This window comes from Colossoma macropomum, unplaced genomic scaffold, assembly GCF_904425465.1.
Source record: "Colossoma macropomum unplaced genomic scaffold, Colossoma_macropomum, whole genome shotgun sequence".
NCBI lineage: Eukaryota > Metazoa > Chordata > Actinopteri > Characiformes > Serrasalmidae > Colossoma > Colossoma macropomum.
In genome coordinates, this window is record NW_023494788.1 from 11,891,269 (window position 1) to 11,908,730 (window position 17,462).

The window sequence follows — 17,462 nt, forward strand, 5'->3', positions numbered from 1 at the left end:
CATGCATGCATGCAAGTATGCATATGAAAGAGATGAAAAAGCCTTACAATGATGGGTGTGATGCTGACGCGAGTGAGCATCTGCTTCACCAGCCGATATCGGTCATATAAAGGCTTGACAATGAGACGTTCCTCACGCGTCACCTGCGGAAATATATGTGCATAAATCAGCACTGTTCTAAAAGAGAATATTGCACTTATACTGTGGGATCATGCTATAACCTCTGTGTGTTTGAATATAGTCATGTGTGGTCAGTGAAGCCATTTCCTGCTCAGGGTTTAGTTCCTTCCTCTCTGGGTTTATGAATGTGTGAAAGGGAGAGGAAGAGACACTTACAGGACGGCCATGCAGTCCCTCATAATACAGCAAGTTCTTCTGCAGCACGGTCTTCTCACAAGCAAGCTGCTCCTTGGTCATTTTCTGTCCAGAAAACAAATTACCATGAACAGATACTCCACATTAAATTCTCAATAAATCTTTTTCTCCTTATGTGGCTTTGTTAAACGTTAGATTTCTTCATACTTAAGTCAAATGGAAATCAAAATTTTTTGTTCATACCCGTATACCACTATGCCCCAGTAGGCAGAGAAAAATAACATTAATCAATAAAACCATACTTCACCGCCAAATCTTACCACCTCCACCAACCATCGAGTGAAAATGCTCAGCTAACTTGGAAATAATTCACAGTACGACTGCAAAATGCATTGTGATTTCTGTTGCAAGCTGACAAAGATTTCAGGGGGTCAATGACAAATTAGGCTTTTAATTCAAAGGATCATCAGTTCAACCACACATTAATAAAAAAAATGTACTTTATTTACCCTACCTCTGAATATGTGTTTGTACAAACTTGTGTAAGCTAGTCTTTGTACTTACACATGCACATAAACTGTGGTCCCTGAGTTCAAGTTTATACAAATAATACCTGCTCTGTGGTGGTCCTGATAATTAAAGAACAAGGTAAAAGGGGGCTAACAAATTATTCACAAAATGAGATGGACTGCAGTCTGTAATTGCAGAACTACAAAGTGCACCTATGTGTTAAGCGGAGCTGATGAAATGCACTAAGAGTGTAGATAGAAGGTAGGTGTTCTTAATGAAGTGGCCAGTCGATGTACGTGGCTAGACAGTGTGAGGCATGTGTTTATATTGATGAACTGAAAATGTGTTTATATAAAAGGTGGTTTTGTAGATTAATGTGATATGTGCCATGTATTTATTAAACTACTTAATAGGAAAATAATGGACACAAACATCTTTAAAAGATACTGTTAATGTTTAGGACAAAGAGTACATTGAATAGTTACAAAGTCACTGCAAAATATAGAAGCACTTCAGACTGTAATCTGAGTGTTGCTAACAGCAGCTATCAGATGACTGTCAGCATTATGCAAATGGGTTCACACTGCTAAATGGTCTCCACTGGCCTCTGCTCACTGTTCGCACTGATAGCATTTTGGATGAAGTATAACTCTAACAAGCAAATGACTGAAAGCTTGACTGAGCAAAAAAAATACAAGAGCATACAATGTGAATGGAGTGTAAGAAGAGAAGATGGAGCTGTGTGCTGGTACTCACTCTGATGTCCTCTGGCCATCCGTCCTCCTCTCTCTTGCTTTTGATACGCCGCTGGATGAGTTCAAGCGTCTCTTCGTGGGTGGGTCGCCGCCCCCTTGCCTCGCCCTCCTTCTCTGCAGAGCCCTCAGTAGCCGAATGCTCCAGCGTGGAGCCGAAGCTTTTGGGCAGCGTGTTGCTGCGCGGTCGTGTCTGTGGAGTCAGCTCGCTGTCGGCCTTGTGTTTGGCATCTGCGCCAGAACACACACACATACACAGACAGACAGAAAGAGAGAGAGAGGTGAGGGATGTTAGAAGTCAAGAGAAACAGTGTAGGCTGCCAGGATACAGCAGTGTAGCTCCATAAAATGGCTACACCAAGAAAAGTACAATGTTCACTTATTAAAAGCCACTTTAGTGTCTCAATCAGCAGTGCCACTGTTTACTTAGTAACAACATTTGAGGGCACACATATGTGTAAAGATATGAAAACTGTCTTAGAAAAACTGTGAGTAAAAAGAAGAAAAAAGTCAAAAAAGCACATCACTGGGGGTAGAGCGCCCCTAAATCTCACCCCCTTAAAAACAGGGCAAAAAAACACAAAATAAAAACAAAACAAAAAAAGAAGCTTTCTTCACATTAGACAAAAGAAACCATGACACGTGGCTGAGATTGTCCCCATGCAGGGAATTCGTCTACAAGGCCGCGGTCAGAAGCACAACCAAGGAAAGAGCATAGGAGAGAAGGCCACAAAAAAAGCTCAACAAGGCAAGGTCTCATGTCTACTTACTGCTGCTTGAGTGTACTTACAGAAGTGGGGTGCCTGTCTAGAGGCAGTGAGGGGGCGTGACAGTGTAAAATGGGGTGTGTTCGGGGCAGAGGAGTGACGTCTGTGTGACTGAAGCACTGCCTGGTGCCTCAAGGACCCTTTTGGTAAGAGGTGCTGTCGTCCTGCCGATGTGGGTCGTCCGGGGTTGGGGGTTTAGTTAAAGAGAAAGAGAAACTTATTCGGCAGTGCACCTCTGACGGGGCGTCAAATGGAAATGGATAATGGAAAGGGTGGGGGAGGCCAATCACAATGGACCAACACATGTGCGAGCGGGTGGGTCCCGTGTGAGATGAAGCAGTGATGGGGAGACGACTCCGCTCTGTCTGAGGGCCACACCGCCCACTGACAGCACACTACTGCTAATCACCAACCCGAGCACCAACCCGAGACCCAGCACCCCCTGCTCTCAATGAATACACTCACTCGCTTACTCACTGAGGGCTTACCTTTAAGCTGTTTGCGGATTTTGGTGAGATCAGTCATCCACTTCAGGACCTTGGGATTAGCTGCCTTGTCAGCATGAGATGGCTAAATTGAAAGGTGTAAAGAAAGGAATTAACATTCTTGGGCCTTACAGTTTATGTACCATTATAAGAGAATGCAGGACTACGATATAACAGTGCCAACCATATAGTTCTTGTCTTTCTCAAACTGCTCCTCGAACTGCTTGATTTTTTTCTTGAGGTTCTGAAGTTTCTTGGTGAGCTGCTGAGAGACAGAGTCTCCCTTCACACTCTCTTTGGAACTGAAGGAGGCCCTGCGAGGCCTGGATGAGAATGTAGAAAAAGATTCATGAGAAAAATCACAATGTAAAATTCTCTCTGAATTCTGAAGCTTGTTTATAAATAGTGAAGGATGAACTTCTACACACTGAAGGTTGTCTATGAATTGCTGATATCTGAACATTGTAGGCTGTCTATGAACTGTGTATATCTGAATAATGAAGGCTGTCTACATGTCCATCTGAATACTGAAGGTTGTCCATGAATTGTACGTATCATAATGGTCGCTTTACCTCCCACAGGACAGTGCTTTGCTGGGGGAGGTGGCGTCAGAGTCCTGCTGTAGGAAGCGCTGGCTGTGGCCAAAGTCCAGGAAACGTCGGGCCAGCAGTGGCTGAGCGTCCTCCTCCAGAGGCAGTGGCAGCATGCGACCTGCCAGCGGAGATAGTTGTGCCTCGCCTGACTCACTTTCCTCCTGCCATGACATGAACACTGGCACGGGGTCTACAGCACACACAGACAGAAACATAGATGCAGAGTCACTAAATAAAAATACTCAGCCTCTAAATGAGTTAGCAATCTCAATGTAATTCCAAAATTCCCTGGTTCGCAGGGATACACTAAAGCACTAAGGGACAGCTCGCACACAAAGCCCCAGGTCAGGGGGTCAGAGGAGGGTGAGGGGATCCACTGCTTCAGAGCCTGCGTAGGGTGTTTAGAGAGCAGTAGTGACGGTTATTAAGGGCCAGGACAACAGAATGAGGACCAGGGGTATGAGGTGGAAGAAAAAGAATCCACTGAGAGCAATGACTGGAAAAACAACCCAAACACGGTACACAGGGGTAAAGAGTCACAGTGTGGATTGGGAGTTGAAGGACACATGTTATTTGGATCTAGCAATGCTTAGCCCTTTCATAACAACTGTTGCAAGTTTGGAAAAGTTTTTGAAATTGTTGTCAAAACCTCAACCTAACGAGAAAGTGCAGTGCACAACTCAGCTTACATCAAAATACATGCATTTGAAATGCACTATTAGTTTCAAATTACATCTATTTTGTATAGGTGTCAAAGGCCACATTATTAGTATAGACTAGATGTTTTTTGGCTGTTTAATTATCCTGCCTTACTGCAATAGCTAAGTATCCATGATGGAATCATCTTCTTCAACTTCTAGAGGCTTTTAAATGTTAAAACAACTGAAGCTGGTAAGATTTTCTGTCTAGCTTATCAGACGTTAATCCCTAAAGATCTTGATTATACTCAAAAAGAATACCCTGCTTCACCCTAATAGTGTGACCGCCAATCAGTTTAAGAAAAACTGTACTTCTACAATTCAATGCTACAATTTATCATTAAGTTGAATGAGATGAGATTTCTTCTAACGATCTACAAAACTTGTTCACTCTAGCAAGTGGGCAGACCATAACGGGCAAAATAATTACTGCACATACACAAATCAGTCAAGGGGGAATGGAGAGAAAGTTCAGTGCTACTAAACTAGAGCCAGCAGAGGGCTTCAACAGCCACAGTAATGGAGTAAAAATCCACTTCTGCTGTGTAGCACCAGGCGCAGTGAAGCATGCTAACACTGTCGCTTTGGCCTGCAGGGAGATCTAGAGCTACATTCTTTGCCAGAGACAGAGAGGCCCCCAGAGCTTCCATGAATAGAGAGAATGTACTGGCCTGCGGCCCACCACTATGGAAACTTAGCTGGTCCACTTAACAGTTTCCATGTCCGAAACGGGCAATTCATTAGGGGAGAGCTAATGGGTTTGAAAAGGGCAGACTGAAACCAGTGGGAAACAGCAGTACTAATTGGGTGTAAGAAGAGTGGAGGGGGACACAGGTTAGGTGTGATCTCAGAGGGGGGATTAATGCCCATTAGAAGGAGGACAGAGATTGAAAGGAAGAGGAGAATGGCTGTGGAGCTACTACTTACCGTGCCCTTCCCTCTGCAGGTGCATACATGTGAAGTCTATGAGGGGGAAAGTGTTGGGGCATGATGCTGACCAGGCATGGGTGAGGGGACAGAGAGAGAAATAAGAAAGAAAAGAAAGAGAGAAGAGAGAGAGAACAGAGAGAGAGAAAGAGAGAGACAGGGAGATAGCAGAGAAGACTGAAGTGAGCTTATGTGTCGCCATCTATCACCATCAGGCCACACAAACAAGCAAAGACACACATATGTATGTAATGATATGGATTATGGCCGAAGTGAAAATGATTGACAAATTCTTCCTGTCAGGACTTCCTATAGGCATGTACTGCCTCTGGAAAATGCTAATGAGAAATTAAGCAAGGATACTTTATGTAAAGGTCACTGACAGCTGATCCATTAAAAATGGATTTGCCCCATTAACCTTTCATTAAAAGTTGATCTATTAAACCTGTTAAATCTGCCTGTTTACAGTTCTGGTGTCAAGGACAAAGGGTCACCTTATCTATGGGTCCAACATACACACAAAAAAAATACACAGGTCCAGTCAATCTCACTATTTGACTATGTGTATGCCTAAATGTGCCTTGTTATGTTTCGCTCTAGCGGGCATGAATTTACATGCTTTGTTAGCATTGGACCCTGTTCACAGTGCATTTCCAAAGGGGAATTTCCTTAAGGCCAAAGCTGATCCAAAGTAGGACTGTTCATAACAAGCATCACTAACTGGACATGCTGAGTTACCTTCCCACTCTCCATCAGTGAAAACGGAGCTGAGCTGGAGGTGGCTGGCGCTGGCCTCCAGGCCAGGCTGCTCTGCGGGTGTTAGCATTCAGATCACATATATCTGGAGCAGACTCCTATTATAGGGGAGAGTGGATTCAGTCATGTGGCCAAGCCACCTAGTACTGGTGGATTAGGGTTTGTCTAATGTCTGACGGTATACTCACAGAGGTGGTAACATCAGCCTGGTCCATGCGCTCACACTCTTGGTAGGTTTCTAGCCTGTGTTAAGTTAAAAGAACATAGGCTTGTAAACAGTTTTAACGACACTCATAAAAGTGTGCTTTCTTTATTGGTCTACATTCTGTACTGTGGTCACTGTGGAGCTCATATCAAGATATACTACTGGAGTTATCACCTGAAACATGAATAGAAATAGATGCAGAGGGGCATGAAAAATTGAGTGAATTGTTTAGTTTTTACAGCTCACAAAATCATAGATACTGATTGTGGATAATTATTCATTAAAATTACAAACTAACTTAAACTAAACTTTGTAAAAAAAAACAAAAAAAAACCCTTACACAGAGTTGCCTAATGATGGGCAAAGTATTTTAGTTTTAGTGCTATGAAAATACTAAATAAAAAACAGTATTACTTATTCCCTATAAAGACCTTATCAAAGACTTTGAGATTTTGGAGCTTAGCTGCCTCTAAACTGCCTTAGCAGAAGAACTAAAAAAATCAAAATTTAAGCTTCTAAAGACTAGCACTGTGCCAGTACTTCACGTCACTAATACTTCAAAGCTAACCTTGCAGTTGTTTTGATATTGTTCTCAGCATCTACAAGAGCCTCTGTGTCAAGGTCCATTCTGGAACTTTCCTCTGCTGCAAGGCTGCAGGGCTGGGAACCTTGAAATGCCTGGAGAAAGAGAAAACATGATTCTGTTTTATGTAGAAAGAGAATCTGTAAAGGTGTCTATTTCTGAAAGCTTAAGGAGCAACAGGAATTAAATGCTTGGGTGACTTTATGGGGGTACATATAAACAATGAATACAGATGAGATGGAGCTCAAGGCAAACTGTTCCAAGAGTACCTTAAATAAAGCAAGAAAGATATAACTGAGCAAAGGCCATGCAAATTGTCAAGGTCTACTAGTGATTAGAAGGTTCTGGTGGCACGGCTGTGTGTGTGCGTGGTGTTGCTGTGCAGATGCTGCTGTCAATTCCTTGGGGTGGTCTATTAAAAGAGGGTGACCCATTTCAGGGATGTGCAGACCTGGAGGCAGGCCACAGGTTTGATGGTGGTGGTGTAGAGAGAAGTGAAGCAGGACTAGTGATGGGGCCAAGCTTACGTTTGCTTGCTGAAAAACAGTGTGTGGCCTGTTTATCTGACAAAATGGCCCTTGTCTCACTCTCCTTTGGAGGCCAGCATGAAGAACAACAACAGCTTTGTTGTGTCCTGAGGCAAGGCTAAGCCTTGCTGATAGAGAATTTGTATTGGTGAGACATTGTGGCTACTGTGCAACAGTGCTTGCTCCTGGAGGCCCATTTCACAGGCATGAACGTCACGACTTTTGTGCTGCTCTGAAAATGCCCTACGCCTAAGCACTAGTGTCGATTTATGATTGTTAGAGCTAGGCCTTCGGATCCGGCCACAAATGTTAAAACTTTTTAGAAATGCTAACTTCTGCTAGTGCCACTATGAGATTTCTAGCAGTATGTTAGAAATAAACTAATGGGAATTCACATGAACATTTTTTGCTGTTCTAGATTAAACACAGAAACTTCAAGCTTGTAAAACATTCCATGCTTTATCTGAAGCTTGTAACAGACATTAAAATATTTACTCCACTGTAAAAAAGCCCTGGCACAGAGCTGCCACTGTTAACAACTGATATACCGCTCATACTGAAAGTAGGACTTATTTAGGACTTCCAGAAGGCTTAGAGAGACGTTTTATCCCCCTCCCAACTATTGGAAATCAAAAACACGACTGGTTGATTCCAGTGTCAGTTGCTAATTATATTAGCGGTCATCTGAAATGTAAGGCCTTCATTTTAGTTCTTGAAAGCATATCCAATGGGGGAGCTAGCTTCGTTGCATCTACCTAGATACCACAGATGAAAAAAAAATCCTGGAAATCCTTTTTCATTGGCCGGTTCAAGAATTTAACCATTTAATTTAAACAGTATTTCTACAACATTTGCAGAGTTCAAATACAAGGATAACGATTCTGTTCAACAAAAATTAACAAAAAATTACAGATATTTATGTTTTAACTTCACAGAAACCATAACGTTCACCATCCGTCCACAAACCTCATTGCCTTCTATAGACTGGTCTGCCTCTGTACCAGATGGAGAGTCAGCTTCAGCCTGATCTTCCTCAAGCTTTTCTGACCTTGTCATCTTCTCACTGGCCCCCTCTCTGTGGAGGCACAAAAGAAGGCAAATATGTTATAGCCAAACATACTCACATCTACAAAGACCTGAGATAAGCACCTGCCAAGAAAAACAGCCTTCCTAACATATTTTTAAACCCAATCAAGTGCTTGTACCAACAGAAATTAGTAAACATGTCAGGTTCTGCTGGAGTGTTTTTACCATGTTTGTTTGTACACACTCACCCCTGGTCAGGTTGGCAGGATGAACTCTGGTTCTCATAGCTGCTGAGGCCCTGGTCTATAGAGCTCTGCAGATCCAGTAAGTGCTGCTCCACTGCAGCACGGATGGTCCTCTGGAGGATGCTGTATAGACAAACAGCCATCATAAGAGTATGTACACGAGTAGTTACTAGTGGTAGGCATTTCCGTTCTTTTCAAACTCACTGCAATTGAAACGAAAACGAAAAAATAAGATTTCTAACATTACATTAAGACAGTAAATTGCTGCAAGACATGTTGATCATTTGCGTTTTTTTGTGTTAGGCAGTAGAGTGTTTCATCCTAGATAACCCGATCATAAGTATGAACAGGGTACATTGTGTTTCAGAGACATGTGATTCAATCTCTTGAATCACCTTCGCAGGTGGGCAAAGGCGCACTTAACCTCTGTAGTATGAACGCTGAAGCATCTTGATGCGTCTTCGAGCACAGATTAAGGACCGCCTTAAGCGGAAATGACAGCAGCAGCTTTGTAGTTTATTTTCTGCTTCCTCTCCTGTTTGTTTAGTAACCCATGCAAATCGAAACCTTACATTTATATAAACAAGAATTTTTGTCTACAAACAAGCACTGTGAGACTGACGTTATAAACGTGGGCGGACCCTTTCCTCCAGCCACAAAATCTCAAGAGATGTGAACAGGGCCAATGTTTCAGTATTGATATCCACATTAGAAATAATATGGCATCACAGACCACAGTTTCACATATGGTTCCTAGGTTTGTCATCATGCAACCCCTTTAAAGCTTCACAGCCAAGTTCAGTAAACCTTGGCAACATGTTCTCAATGTGAGGAAGCAGCCGTGTGAGCGCAGCCTTTAGTCCATAATGACAATCCGCCACCATAAGCAACTCACTCTCCTGTGCCTGGCAATGAGGGTATGTTGGGCTCGCTACACTTTCTCAAGTTCACAGCCCAGTATTCGGAGCTTGAACTGCCCATTTAGGGCAGAAGCCTGCACAGCTGCAGAATGAGGCGTGGACCTGGCTGTCGAAAGATCACGAGTCCTCCTGGTTTCCTGCGCTTTGTGCAGAACATGCAAACCCCAGCCCGGCCCGCCGGCCTCACAAACACACACGTGTCCAACAGGGCCATAAGCAGCTGCTGGGTCATGCTGCCACTTTGCGTGCCAAAAGGCCCACAGCACAAATCATTACTCATCTCTCAGAAAAGGCTTTGTTTACTGCCTGTAATGCTGTAGCAATCACTAAAGACCTGGGCCCAGGCCAACAAAGCCCAAGGCCTCCTGTGTATTCGTGCAGCACTGTCCCATCTAAGGGTGAGATCCACGGGCTTTGCTTTAAGCTACACTGTGCGCTGCAGCTACGCACCAGCTAGAAGATTAATGTACTGCTTGCACTGATGGCACAGCCCAGCTGAAATAGCAATGCACTCCCTGCTGTGATGGTGCAATAACTGCAATCTCCCTTTTGGAAAACAATCCATCAGCACATGCATTGTGCCACACATTTTTCTTTTTTGTTGCTATGGACCAACACCACAAAGATGTCTAACCACTAAAACCTCATATAACACATACAGTAGCAACCACTCCTTAAAATAAACACTGTACTTTTGTTGTTAACCATTACCTAACTGTCATACTTTATACTACAGCAACTCTCCAGTTCATGCAGCCCTCCCTTTGTTCTGTGACTAAGCTGTTTTACTGTGACCTTGAACAGTATTACACCTCAAATGAGGTCAAACTATTCTGAGCCCCTAAAATATGAGCCATTGCAAATGATTTAAAAGTGCATGGTTTTCAATTCTCATCACATTACTAACCCCTCTCCCACCATACCCTATTTGTTTTCACAGTGCTGACACTTTCTCGTCCCCTGCCTGAAGCCCAAGCTTATCTGGGTTAAGGTCTATAATCTCATTTATTCAGCTTCATCTTGTCTTCCATTTCAGGAATGTTTATGGTTTAATTCTGTGCATTTGGTCAAGGTCAACATCATAACTCAATAAAACTATAATTAAGCATAGCTGCAAGACATTGTGGCAGAAAAGATGCAAGCCGTATCGGGCGCTGTTTGCCTAAAGTCAGCATTAAAGTATTTTAATTTTGCATTATGAAGCTTTCTATAATGACCTTTTACTTCTAGAATGATTTCTATGACAAAAATGTGCCACCATCTTTTTCCAATTACCTATTTAATTGACTAATAATTGACTTGCATTTGCTCAAGGTCATAATTCAATACAAACATAAAAAAACAGAGCTGTCTGAAAACTGCTGGTGCAGGGGCAAAAAAAAAAAAGCAATGTCAAACGTGTTTATCTCATGTCTAACAATTTCAATCAAATACAAAAAAGAAACATAAAACCCAATGTTTGAAACACTATACTGTTAAATAAAACTAAATAAAAACTGTGCACCTATTTTAACTGTGCTTTTGAGGCTTGTTGACGTTGTAATTCTGGGAGACTGAAAATGGAGACATACTATATAAGGTCTTGTATGAGGCATTTCAGGCATATCATTTATAGCACTTAGTAATAGCACAGTGGTTAACACTGTTGACCTCTACATGGCAGACTGTGGTTTGATTTTCGGCACAGGCAAGTACACCTCGCTATAGTAAGACAGTCTTTGGGCAGGACTCCTAATGCTACATTTGTTATCTGTGTGTAACATAATGAAATTCTAAGATAAACGTTACAGCTCAGTTTTCAAAGACATGCTACTTTGTAATCTTTTGTCTCTAAACTATTTTTGTATTTATATATAATCAGAGCTCTGTAGGACCAAACGCTTTAAACTTACAAAATATTGATAATGTAATTAAATGTTGACCTCACAATAGAAATTGAATCAAACTTACCCATCAGTTGAGCTGTGTTCTCTATAACAACTACTGAAACTCTGTTAGAACAAGCTGTTCCCGATGACCCATTCTCATGACTAATATTGAGTTCAAGGTCATTACTGATTATGTGCATAATTAAGCTTAGTTGCTTGAAAATTGTGGTCAAAAAGATACCAATTATGTTGGATCCTTTTAGGGTCATATTAGTTTTAATATAAACTATAGAAAGCTTTACACAAATTATTAATGACTTGTCAAAATAAGCCTTTTCTAGTGACAGGATTGGGAAAGCTGCAGTCTAGAAAAAATAGGATGAATGAGCACTTACTCTGCAGATCCTGGAAGAATGCTGATGGAGGAGATGTGTGAGCTGAAAAAGAAGAAAAGGAAGGGAATGTTAGGACAACGTCACACTACACTGCCTCTCCATATATGTGTGTGTGCATGTGGAAGAGAACCTTGACCTTATGTAGCCAGCCTTATTATATAACACCCTGGCAGGGTGGAGAGTGCAGGTGGGTACTCTTGAAGGACAGTGCTCCTAAAGACTCCACTCATGTACTTCTGTACATGGGTCTGTTATACGCACTAATGCCACCTGGGGCTGTTCAGAATGCAGGAAATTTCATCCTTCCCTGTTTCATGTACATGCAAATGTTACAGTGGACATATCAGGAAGAGGGTGTCTGACAGGGAGGTGGGGGGTGCGGGTGATTCAGCAGTCCACTGCATCCTATAAACACAGTCTGGCATGTGAAGAATGCTGCTTACATAAGTGGGCAGCTGAGCGCCTGCCATTGCTGTTAGCGCCTGGATCGGGTTCAGGGGTCCCTGTGGGAAAAACACGGCCTTCGCACGCACGATATGAGCTCTAAAACCAACCATGACACTGTGGACAACTGCAATTTCCACATAAATAAATACTTGTGTACAGACATTACTGCCCTGTATACTACAGGTCAGTTAAGAAAGTGATTTATGCTCTTTGCTGTATTTGGGAGGGCTGTGCTGCTAGGGTCTGTCCGATATGAACATGTTGCTGCCAATGCCAACTCTTTTTTATAGGAGCTATAAACTCTACATGCCGAAAATATGAATGGCTGATTTTATATGATCAAAAAACAGAACCAGATAGTTTTAAATTTCCTCCCCAATTTAACCGTCTCCAATTCCCGCCGCTAATTAGGACTCCCCCAATCACACAATACTATCAATGCTAGGAGGGTGAAGGCTAACACAGGCTTCCTCCGAGACCTGTAAAGTGCCACCACATCTTTTCGAACTGCCACTCACACAACGTCATTGGACAGCCAAGGGGCTCGGAGGAAAGCGCCAAGCGCCAGTTCTGTTACGTCAGCTAACAGAAGCCTGCGCTGACTAGCATCGCGTTGAGTGATGGGGGAGAAGGAGGGGCCATCCTACCCACCCAGAGAGAGTGAGGCCAATTGTGCTCTCTTGGACTAGCGGCCACAGATGGCTGTAGCACCACCAGGGATCGAACTCGCGATCTCCTGATGCCACTTGGGAGCCCGAACCAGATAGTTTTAATTAAACAGTGCTTCATAGACTGACTGCTAAAATTGATAACTGTAAATTGCTAAATATGTGGCAAATTGCTTCAAACAAACAGCAGAAATGAAAAGCAAAAAACTAATAAGGGAAACTGAAGTTTTATAAGTATGCCAAGACTTCAGGAGATTTGTAAGTCTTACAGAAAAAAACTAATGAGTTCTTAAGTATTAAAAATGTGAAAGCTTTTCCCAACAAGAGATCAGAGGAAACTGCTGTGCCTCCAGCTACCAAACAGAAGTGCATGACTATTTTCAATGAAGGGAAAAAACTGAAAGAACCCACACAAAGTTACTCGGAGTCCAGAGGTGGGTGGCACAGGCTGGTTTGACATACAATGTCCAGAAAACATCATCATAGATAGATAGCATCTGACTCAGACATGTTTATATTTAGACTGCTGAAGAGACTTCAATGTGGGCAAAGGTGACTAACAACTTGGAATACATATAGATTTAATAACGGTTTAAAACTAATTTATCCTTATAGTAAGCATGAAGAAACTGGATTCAGCACTACTATCATGAATCTTTGCAGGGAAATTTCTTGGTAAGCAACATACAACTCTTCTATGTCTTTTGCTATAGAGAACAAAGAAATGTCAGTTTTAATGTTTCTAGTGGTAATTCTCACTGAGCTGGAACACAGTGTAATGGGTTCCTGTATTGTTGCTCCCCATGGGCCATGGATTACTCAGCAAGATTTGGACTTCTGTGGAAAGTCTCAGAATAGGAGTACTTGCTTAGGATCAGGTTTTTGCTTTTCAAATGAATATGACCAAATGGACATATGAGGCTAGTATCACTGTAGTGGTTTTGATTTATATGGATCTGTTCTCTTTGGAAAAACACCTTCTTGGCAAGGACAAATCCCCTGAGCAAACTGACTTTAAAACCCAACTGAGGCGGAAAATTACAGAAAAAAAATCCCTCAAAGGTTAAGAACTCCAAAACTATTCCGTATCGACCAAGAAGTGTCCTCTATAATGAAGTGAAAAGTAATTCAGAAAATATCCAGCTCATAAATGCACAGGGGTTAATATGTACTGGTGAAAGGCAGAGCTCTACAGGGAGCCAAGCTATTTAAAAGTTTTTTGTTTTTTTGTTAAACTATACTTGAATCCTTATCTCTTTTCAAGTAAGCTCTCATCAGAACAAAATCCTGTTGAAACATACTAGAGCTAACAAACAGTTCTTTGTCTTACAGAGACCTGCTGTTTCATCACGCGAAGGCAGAGTAGGAAAAATCAGGAAGAATACGCTTCCTCTGACTCTGCACTTCAGCTTATCAACAGCACATCTACTCACACACGTATACTCCCAACCAAATTATGTTATAAAGCATAAAGCAGTCAGATCCAGAAGCTGGGAATGATTCAGCATTTTTACAATTCCTACCAGTGTTCTTTTCAATAGCTGAACAAACAAAGCTGTAATGAGCAACCTTTTACCGCAATACACATTAGAATGATACTCATTCTCTTGTGCCCTCCCCAAGATTATATCACGCTATAATCAATTTCTTGTATGGGTAACCTTATCTGGCCAGTAAAGCTTGATTATGATTCTGATCATGCATGTATAGACATAGGGCTTTGGCTTGCTGAGAAGCCTAGTTAGTGGGTAACCTCACATAATCTGATACAAATGACAGCTGAAACCTTGACCAGAACAGAAACATCAATGAGCCATGGCCTAGAGATCCAGAGATATGAGGAGCTATAAATCGACATGCCCCGGAGAGCAGTGCTCTGAATGAGCAGCTCTACTTTAATATCCATAGCCTCTCACAAGTAATTCAGCACAATTATGTAAGCCTTCCTCCCTGGAGAAACCCTCGCTCCCCCCCTCCACCAGCTCCTTGGATACAATACCTGTGCAGAAGGACTTCACAAGCCATTTTCGGTGGTTTGCTTTACGTGTCTGAGCCGTGTTTGTAGCTGTTTTCAGCCAGGCGTCTGGTTATCCGGACTGGGCGCTCTGCGGAGCTAGAGTCTGTATGAGCAGGTCAAACAGTAAACACAGCCTGCCGGCGCTCATCCTGCAGACTCACGTCTGTGCTGGCTGCCTGCTTGCAAGGCTCGGCACTTCTGCTGGAAAAGTGCTGCAGTAAACAAGCTGGACCCTCGCTCAAATACAGGGCTGTATGACGCAGCACTGCTAGCAGCCCTCCAGGCCAATGGCCACACCCTTGGGGAGGGCCCTCTCACAGCCTCCTCCACTCACAGAGAACCTCTAACACTGCAGAGCTCACACAGCACAGCACCTGTCAGGCTGTCTCTTTTATATAACCTGCTCATCACCAAAGCATCTGCCTTGTACCTGGATACCACTCAACCTTAACCCCTTACTGGAGCACCCATATGGTTCTGACACTCAACCTCTTCCACCCCTGCAGAAAAATACAATTGTATTTCATGCACATGTAGACAGACACAAACACATGCAGATGAGATAGTCCATTACTTTGGCATTGGATTTATTCATTCTTAAACAGGTCACACGCTACTCCAGAAAGATCACACAGTTCTTCGTCTCCTCTCACAGAGACCAGCACAAAACTGCTTGTACTTGCCATGACCCACTTATCATAGCAACAGTAGCTTCCTTGAGATAAAGCAAATTATACTAAAAGCATTAAATCTTTGTTACCTTAAGGAAAAGAGATAAGGAAGTCATTTGAGATGATAACACTATTCAAGGACCACCAATAACACTCTGATTGTATAAGTCAGGTTATGTAGGCCACATGGAACATACACTGTGGTATGTACTGTCACGTGGGTTTAAAGTTACATGAAAACTGTGAGGGATGCATGTACATGACATGACAAATGATGAGTGGACATGAATTATCAGCCACTCCATATATGGACAGGCCAGAGGCCCAAATGTCGAGTCAACAGAGAACATGTTTTGATGACCCAACACATGATCTGGTGGCCAAACTGCAAGCTGTTAAAAACACTTCAGCCTGGGCATGGGCAAGCAGGTTGAGGGTGTCACTTGTTTTGAGAGACTGATGTTGTATTGGCACAGAGAAGAGTGGGAAGTTAATTTGGCATGCACTTTACATAGTCCCTTCATAAAAAGTCATAAACCAATTTAGCCTGGACTAAAGGAGAACTGAAACAGCCCAAAGGTAGTAAGCTATAATTGCGGATCCTAACTTAAGTCAGCAATACAATGTAGATGTAAACCTGACGAGCTGTGTTGGTGGTGGAGTCAGGGTGAATCAGTGACCACTCCACCTCCCATGTACCACTACCGCTTCGAAAAACAGCTGTTCACACATTCCAACAGCCGGGTCACAGCCAACAAAGTGTCTCAAGAACACCCCTCTATATCCCTCCGTTTATTTTGGGGACAGACGAAAAATACTTTCCATAGCAGTCGAAAGGGATATATGGCGGGGCTTAAATTTAGCTTTGAAGTGTGTTGGCCTGTCAGAATCTGCTGGGGTACAAAGGAGGAGAGCTGCTGGATTTGGACGAAAACAAACCTGGACTGCCCAGCTTGACTTTCCTTAAAACACGACTGTTAACCGAAACTTTATTTACTGCCACAGTGGGCATTTTATTTACTGTCTCAGAGGCCATTTTAGATGTCTTTAGGTAATTAAAAGCCCTGGCTTTTTTGATGACACACAGTATCACAGATGTGAAGAACCATTTTTGCATAGCTCTGATGCTCAGCCAGACTGATTTTTAGTAGGGTTTATGTCAGCATACTGAGATGCCCACTAGCTTGATTCTGTAGTCAATAAGCCATTTTCTGTGGGATTTTGGAGACATATTATGGATTGTAAAGCTGGAAGATCTAACCACAACCCAGACACTAGCTCCTGGCAGAGGACATCAGATTTTGATGTAAATAAAGTGCATGAATTCTTACATGTTTCTTGGGGCCTTTGTAGGAAAATCAGCTTGACAAATTCACAAATTTACCACCATACATTACAATGCCAATAAAGCTTTTTTGGGATGAGTTTCAAAAACAGTGAAACAGGAACTTCTAGCATGTTTAAAAAGGAAAAATATAAATGGCAATATATGTAATAGACGGGATGCTGTTCAGAAGAATTTCATCATGTGCCAATAGCTGACAAATTTTCTATAAAAAGAGAATAATGTTCTCTTGAATTTACTCACATCTACCTTAAGGACCATATGTAAATTCCTTATGGAACTGTGGCTTCAAAATTCACAGATATCCACAGATATCCAATTATTTTCGGTGGATGAATTAACATGGGAATTCTGGGCCGAAGGCGATGTCACATACACATACATGTTTCATACACATATCTGCCCATGACAACACAAACACTGATAAATATATGCATAAATATACAGCAATACATAGTGATACACCATTTATTGCTGGAGGGTTACAAAAGCATTAAAATGAATTAAATATATGCAAATCCATATATTTTAGCCCAGCATTGCCTAATCATTCTGCTCTGCCGTTATAAAATTTCGGCTTAAAATATTGGCCAAATATAGTCATCTATCCAATGTTGATAGATGTAAGCAATTATCTGTCAATACTAATATGATTCTGACAACTTTGTGCATCCCTAATTATGTTGCACTACTGAAATGGGACCAGCGTCTTTAATCAAGGAAGAACAACATAAGCCATTAT

At 42.2% G+C, this 17,462-nt stretch overlaps 1 protein-coding gene across 1 annotated transcript in view; it reads right to left on the reverse strand.

The window, feature by feature from the left end:
* fam13b (family with sequence similarity 13 member B) overlaps nt 1-17,462 on the reverse strand; it is a 46,767-nt gene that overhangs the window by 4,429 nt on the left and 24,876 nt on the right. Inside the window, 15 exon segments of the mRNA XM_036568479.1 lie at nt 48-143; nt 337-420; nt 1,582-1,808; nt 2,368-2,508; nt 2,833-2,914; nt 3,014-3,152; nt 3,402-3,612; nt 5,048-5,113; nt 5,786-5,859; nt 5,861-5,901; nt 5,992-6,046; nt 6,577-6,686; nt 8,085-8,193; nt 8,393-8,512; nt 11,573-11,614. Of these exon segments, the coding sequence (XP_036424372.1) occupies nt 48-143; nt 337-420; nt 1,582-1,808; nt 2,368-2,508; nt 2,833-2,914; nt 3,014-3,152; nt 3,402-3,612; nt 5,048-5,113; nt 5,786-5,859; nt 5,861-5,901; nt 5,992-6,046; nt 6,577-6,686; nt 8,085-8,193; nt 8,393-8,512; nt 11,573-11,614 (1,597 nt within the window).